Source organism: Hylobates moloch, unplaced genomic scaffold (genome assembly GCF_009828535.3).
Source record: "Hylobates moloch isolate HMO894 unplaced genomic scaffold, HMol_V3 SCAFFOLD_8, whole genome shotgun sequence".
Classification (NCBI taxonomy): Eukaryota; Metazoa; Chordata; class Mammalia; order Primates; family Hylobatidae; genus Hylobates; species Hylobates moloch.
The window spans coordinates 39,285,738-39,292,980 of NW_026652283.1; the positions used below are offsets into that span (position 1 = coordinate 39,285,738).

At 41.1% G+C, this 7,243-nt stretch overlaps 1 protein-coding gene across 3 annotated transcripts in view; it reads right to left on the reverse strand.

The window, feature by feature from the left end:
• The window catches only part of MEAF6 (MYST/Esa1 associated factor 6), a 25,404-nt gene that overhangs the window by 2,199 nt on the left and 15,962 nt on the right, over positions 1 to 7,243 (reverse strand). The window contains exons 5-7 of one of the 3 annotated variants that reach the window (XR_004249208.2): positions 6,394 to 6,586; positions 1,190 to 1,247; positions 529 to 562 (exon numbers count right to left, since the gene is read on the reverse strand). Coding sequence is in view for 2 of the 3 variants with exons in the window: in XM_032160277.2 (XP_032016168.1) it covers positions 529 to 562; positions 1,353 to 1,382; positions 6,394 to 6,586 (257 nt within the window). In the remaining variant the exon portion in view is untranslated. Of the gene's footprint in view, positions 1 to 528; positions 563 to 1,189; positions 1,248 to 1,352; positions 1,383 to 6,393; positions 6,587 to 7,243 lie in introns of all 3 variants that reach the window. The other 2 variants (XM_032160277.2, XM_032160278.2) reach the window with 2 other exon arrangements.

Consider the following 7,243-nt stretch of genomic DNA (forward strand, 5'->3'; position numbering starts at 1 on the left):
CCATCTCAAATAAATAAATAAATAAATAAATAAATAAATAAATAAAGCATGTGACCTCTTTCTCTCCTTCAAATACAAAAACCATAAGCCAGGCACGTTGGCTTACACCTGTAATCCCAACACTTTGGGAGGCTGGGGTAGGAGGATTGCTTAAGTCCAGGAGTTCCAGACTGGACATCATGGTGAAACCCCATATCTACAAAAAATACAAAAATTAGCCAGGCAAGGTGGCATGTACCTGTATTCCCAGCTACTCGGGAGGCCAAGCACAGGAGGTCAAGGCCACACTGAACTGTGACTGTGATGACACTGCACTCTAGCCTAGACAAAAGAGTAAGAAACTGTCTCTCAAAAAAAACAAACAAAAAAAAACACCTAAAAGTTGAAGTATATCCAGATGGACACCCAAGACTTTAAATCAAGAGTTATGACTCCAGGTTAGGAACACTCAAGCTCTGAAGACAAATACATTTTTGTAATCGTTTACAAAATTGCCAGCCTCTCTGAAGTAGTCTGGCTGATACTTACAGCTCGTGGTTTTTTGTTTAACTTCAGATCAATCCTGTGACAGAAAAGATAAAAGATATTTCCATTTAATTTACAGAAAATGGGTCCCACAATCAGCTACTGCATAGGGCATAAGCTATAACAAAGACTATTTGGTTAAGAAAAATCCACATTCTTCATTAGACTATGTCATATTTAGTTGTTTACCCAGATATTATCAAGCAAGTATTAAAAATTATGAGCACACATTTTTGCCCTAAGGCAAACTTAGCTGACTCTAAAAAGAAATGTATACAGCAGCTACAAAAGCCATATAATTTTAAAATGATTCCAAAACTACATGTTAAAGAGATTGAATTAAGAGGGCATGCTCTATGTTAATGTGTTAGTTCTGTAACTATATCACTGAAAATTACTGAGACACATGGTGATTAACAACAGGAAAGAGACTAGGAGTTTGTATTTCTGAACATGAAACACAAAATAAATTAAGTGAATTTCAATTTTTAAATCTTTCCGAAGCAAAATATCAAGATCTTAAGCTATTATTCTCCTTATGAAGCAAAGCCAGAAAATCAATTTAAATATGAGTTAAAGTAAAGGTTATCTATTTTAAAAGAAATTAAAATGCATAAAAGTGAAGTTTACTTAATTTTGCTTAAGTTATTAAATGAAATGTTACCTCCATCACGTTTTTCTGTTTTTAAAAAAAACTTCCCAGCCTAACCTAATATACATACCTACAATTAAACAGATAAACTATGGGTTAGAAAGGTCTCAAAAAGGCATACTGGTGTCTACACACTAAACAACACAGCACAAATACTAATTCAAATCAAACTTACTCAAAGTCATAATCAAACATGCCAGACGGGCTGAGGGGCAGCATTTGAAAGGAAGAAAGCAATAGAAATTAATATACTAATTGAATAAATTAGTCGATTAGCCACCCTAGCAAGAATTGTAGAAACAAAATCAGCTTTAAGAATCTTAAGCAACGAAGTATCAAACACCAAAGCACCAAAGATTTTGTGGTCAGAAGATCCCCTTCCTTCAATGGATTTCATATCACAAGACTAGACTATGGAAGAAAAAGTTATTAGAAAACTACAGACACCTGGAGCCCTTTTATTAGCTGCCAAATTCGGAGTTAGAACTTTTAAAATATTTAATTGTATTGAAAAATATAATTAGGGCATTAGAAGAAACAGAGAAAGGTTTAGTTATAGAATGAAAGGCACTTTGAAGACAGTGCTAACAACTCAGCATAATATACTTTCACTAAAATAAAAAACTACAACACAGTCTAAACTTTAAAAAAGGAACACATTTTACAAATTTTTACTCAAGTTATACGGGTTTTTTTGTTTGTTTGTTTGTTTGAGATGGAGTCTCGCTCTGTCACCCAAGCTGGAGTGCAGTGGCACAATCTCGGCTCACTGCAAGCTCTGCCTCCCAGGCCCACGCCATTCTCCTGCCTCAGCCTCCCTCAAGTTACATGTTCTAAACATGTCCAGGGAACACCATGCTCCTTTTCTACAGCATTCATCCTAAAAGCCCAAAGTTGAATGAATAAACTTCAGTGGTGGAACCTTGTTCCAGAAAATGAAGAACAGTATTGCTCTACCACCTAAGTAGGTGATGGCAATTAACTGTCTACATCAGGGCTATAATTAAGAAACACAAAAGCCTGCAGCACCCGTATTTTTTTTTTTTGAGACAGAGTTTTGCTCTTGTCACCCAGGCTGGAGTGCAATGGCGCAATCTCAGCTCACTGTAACCTCTGCCTCCTGGGTTCAAGCAATTCTCCTGTCTCAGCCTCCCTAGCAGCTGGGATTACAGGCGCCTTCCACCACGTCCAGCTAATTTTTGTATTTTTAGTAGAGACAGGGTTTCGCCATGTTGGCCAAGCTGATCTCGAACTCCTGACCTCAGGTGATCCATCTGCCTCGGCCTCCCAAAGTGCTGGGATTACAGGCATGAGCCACTGCACCCAGCCTGCAGCACCCCTATTAAAACAAGGGAAAGCTGCCATCCACAAGCATCCGAGTCTCAGGGATCTGGAGGGAACAGTACAGAGGAGGAGACCATTTTGTGCCATCACCACTAGCAGGCCATGGTCTGGGCAGGCCTCCAAAGCAAACATTAACCTGGAGCATGACACCTGCTCCTTCGCTGGCTCCAACACCTTTCCAGACTAAAACAATAAGCAAATGGCTACATTTAGGTGCTAAAACAATATGCAAATGGCTACATTTCCTCCTAGACAATGTTTGCAAGAGTAAAGCTGGAAGAAAGCTTAATGTCAATATCTCTCACAAAATAGTTTCACTTTAGTTAGACATTTGGGAGAGTATACAGTAGGTGTATGAAACTAGGAATTATCAAATATTTCACTTTCAGCCTGACTTTGTTCACAAATCAAAATAGACTGTATCTAGTTAATCAAAACTTTACAGACTATCTAAAATAATTTTTATAGTAACAGAAACTTATAAGAGTAGCTATATGTTATTTATTATTATTATTATTATTATTATTGAGACAGGGTCTTCCTCTGTCCCCCAGGATGAAGTGCAGTGGCTCACTGAAGCTTCAACCTCCTGGGCTCAAGCAATCCTCCAGCCTCATCCTTCCAAGTAGCTGAGACTACAGGCATGCCATCATGCCCAGTTAATTACTGTGCTTTTGTAGAGACAGGAGTCTCGCCATGTTGCCCCAGGCTGGTCTCGAACTCCTAGGCTCAAGTGATCCTTCCACCTCAGCCTCCCAAAGTGCTGGAATTACAGGTATGAGCCACAGCACCTGGCCACTATATGGTATTATTTCAACTGTTTCTTTAAAGATACCAGGAATGACATACTGTTTAGGTATCATGTAAAATATAAGAATTCAGAACAATGTGATCACTTATGGATGCTAAAAATTATTTGATAAATTTTTATATTCTGGCGTGGTGTGGTGTGGTTCATGCCTGTAATCCCAGCACTTTGGGAGGCCGAGGCAGGAGGATCAAGCCTAGGAGTTCAAGACCAGCCTCTGCAACATGGCAAAACTCCATCTCTACAAAACAATACAGAAACTAGCTAGGCATGGTGGCACATGCCTGTACTCCCAGCTACTTAGGAGGCTGAGGTGGGAGGATTGCTTGAGCCCGGGAGGTCAAAGCTGCAGTGAGCCATGATCTCACCACTGCACTCCAGCCTGGGCAATCCAACAAGACCTTGTTTCAAGAAAAAAAAAAAATTTCATATTCCTGAAGAGGGCAAATTCAAAAGTTATTTCCTTTTGCTTAAGTGCCATATTTATTTCCACTTTGCTTTGCTCACCACTAAACAGTGTCTGGCACACAGTAAATACTCAAACATTTGCTGAAATAATTTATTATTGACTCATCTCACTACATGGGGTATGGCACACTGGAGGATAAACATGTACTATACTGGGTACAAACTTAACAATGTACATAGACACCATGCTCTGTCCCCACCCCAACCTGCCAGCCCTACCGAGATATCAGTCAGCAGTGGTAAGGGACTTGGAGCAGACATAATTCCTGACTAAAGATGGCAGGAGTCCAAGAGCCTTAACTGTCCACTCATGTGCCATTCAGGCACACTGAATTTTGCTTCCCTAGAAAGGAAGCAAATCAGCTTCACTCTCCTTTCTTGGGGCAGATGAGTGCCTAAGGCCAAGGGAGATCAGCCACATATTAAATCAGAGGGAAGACAAAAGGACAACAATAAAAAGCAGGATTCTGTTTTCCAAACAGAAAACACTATTTGTGAAGCAGTAACTAATATCGAAGATCTTTACAACTACTACTATTTTTCTGGAAGGACATAGCTCCTAGGATAGGAAGAAGTATTGTTCCTATGGAAATGTGCTAGAAACCTGCAAGAAGAAAGTAAAGTTTAGCACCTCTTTAACTCCTTTTTATCAGTCATCAACTAACAACATCATTAGTGGAAATGAAGAACTACCTGAAATAAACAGCTATCTAGAGAGTCTATTAATCAGTAATGGGAAAAAGTCCCAGAAACTTTCAAAGAGTTCCCTCCCTACTCTAGACACTATGAAATAAGAAAATAATCACTACTTTAAAATGACACTAGGCCAGGCACAGTGGCTCATGCCAGTAATCCCAGCACTTTGGGAGGCCGAGGCAGGTGGATCACCTGAGGCCAGGAGTTCACACCAACACAGTGAAACGTGTCTCTACTAAAAATACAAAAATTAGCTGGGCACAGTGGTGCACGCCTGTAATCCCAGCTACTCAGGAGGCTGAGGCAGGAGAATCATTTGAACCCAGAAAGCAGAGGCTGCAGGGGCCGAGATCGTGCCACTGCACTCCAGCCTGGGTGATAGAGCAAGACTCCGTCTCAAAAAAATTAAAAAAAAAGCACTGGAGTAAATTTAATAAAAGTAATACAGAGCATGACATTTAATTATCTTGACAATTAAAAAATTTTTAAGAATATATTTCTCTGTTATTCGTGATAAACTAGCACCAGTCTTACCACAGTTGGTCAAATAACCTATAGCTTTTCAAAAATACATAAAGACATAGATATGCAATTTTTGCTATTTCTTACTACAGTTATGCGATTAGGATGGTGACTTCTGGTTTGCAGAAAAATGTTAAGCAGCAGTCCTCAGTCATTATTTGAAGGAAATACTATTTCTGCAGTCTAGAAAACACCATTACCATCAACAAGAAAAACTCTTAAAATAATTGAAGAACCAGCTGACGCCAACCAAGGAGGTTCAAATCAGGTAGAGTTAACTCTACATTATCCCCAGGCACTGTCATATCCATGAAGCTAACAAGTTTAACACCTTGGGTGCATGAAGGAATACCCTACAGATTTGTAAACCATATCCAGACGCAAACTGGAGAACAGGGAATGCCACCCATCCCTTGCATTGCCCCCTGTCACCTGCTCAGCACGCAGTCTTCCAGGAGAAGTAGAACGAATGTACAGTTTCTAGAATGAGGAATCCTGCCCTGGCTTCGGAACTTCCAGGAGGCATGGAAACAGGTATGTATAGGCTCTCCATTTCTCCTGGAAGGCTTGAGGCCAGCAAAACTCCTTACTCTAGAAACCGACATTATACTCTTTAGGTCAAGCTGCATAATTTCCAATTATCTGAGTTAACAAGCCCCAGCATGATCATGCAAACCCCCCAGGCAGAGTGAATGCTGAAACCCTCTCTGGGTGACACCTGGCCTCTCTGTCCACTGACGTCATTCCTATCTCATTATGTACTGCAAAAAAACATGGTGCACCAACGTTACACGTTACCTATGAAGACACTCTCATATTTTACAGGCTTTATACTGTTCCTCCAGTATCTGAAGTCAGCATATTGCTGAGAAATACAGAAACAGAAAAATCACAAGCAATAAAAAAACTTGTATTTAAAGAGAAAAAAAGGCATGTCAAATCAGTTCTCTCCATCCATAAAGAAAGAAGAGTAGGCAAAGATCAGAATTACCAGCAGAAGACTTTATCCCACTTTACAGCTTCCCAATAAGTACTAGTGGCATTTTTCAAATACTATTACACAGATTCCATTTCTATTTCTCCTTTTCCTCTTCTAAAAGTATTCCATATTCACCATACGAAACAAGGTTTTTATGGAATAAAACTATTCTACACTAGAAACAGTGAGGAGAATGTCCTGCAGTCTTCCTTGAGGGTTATTCTAATGCCCACCAATTCCTCCCTTTGAGCAAATTAGCCCGTTCACTTGGACCTAAGGACTTTCTTGCCATCAGCAACAGAAAGAGTCTGCAGCAATCCTAAAGAGTTTTTATTCTAGGCAATTCCCTTCACAGTAATGGTCATGGGAGCTGCGGGGGGTGGGATCCCTGCCACTGACCTGTGCCGGTTTTTATTCTTTCGCTTTTTATGGCTGCTGTGGTGACTCCCTGAGGAAGTAGAGGAAGCAGCCTTCTGAGGTTTCACTCCCTGCACAGATCCATCCAGATCCTCAGGGTCCTCCTGGCTGGGCTCATTTTCCTGATTGTGGAAGTCTGGAGAAGTGTCACTTTCCGTCCCACTTCCTGGCTCCCCTGAAGGAAATAAAACACAAGTTTCCAAATGCATCATCAGTACTCCTCAGGCAATCTGTCCATCAACATGAACACTAACAGGTAGAAAAAAACCGTTCCCTATCCTCTAATTGACAGAGAAGATACATGTTGACAGAGAAGATACACACAAAGGATCAAAGTGACCAGAGGTCCTGAAAAAGCATGTAATCTGAAACAATGTAACCAGAGATAACAGCTCTAAGGGCATTTTTCTTTTTTTTTTTTTTTTTTTTTTTTTTGAGAAGGAGTCTGGTTCTTTCACCCAGGCTGGAGTGCAGTGGCGCGATCTCAGCTCACTGCAGGCTCCGCCCCCCGGGGTTCACGCCATTCTCCTGCCTCAGCCTCCCGAGTAGCTGGGACTACAGGCGCCCGCCACCTCACCCGGCTAATTTTTTGTATTTTTAGTAGAGACAGGGTTTCACCGTGTTAGCCAGAATGGTCTCGATCTCCTGACCTCGTGATCCACCCGCCTCAGCCTCCCAAAGTGCTGGGATTACAGGCGTGAGCCACTGCGCCCGGACCAGTTTTTGTTTTTATAGAGATGAGGGTCTGGCTGTGTTGTCCAAACTGGTCTTGAACACTCGGCCTCAAACCATCCTCCTGCCTCAGCCTCCCAGAGCACTGGGATCACAGGCA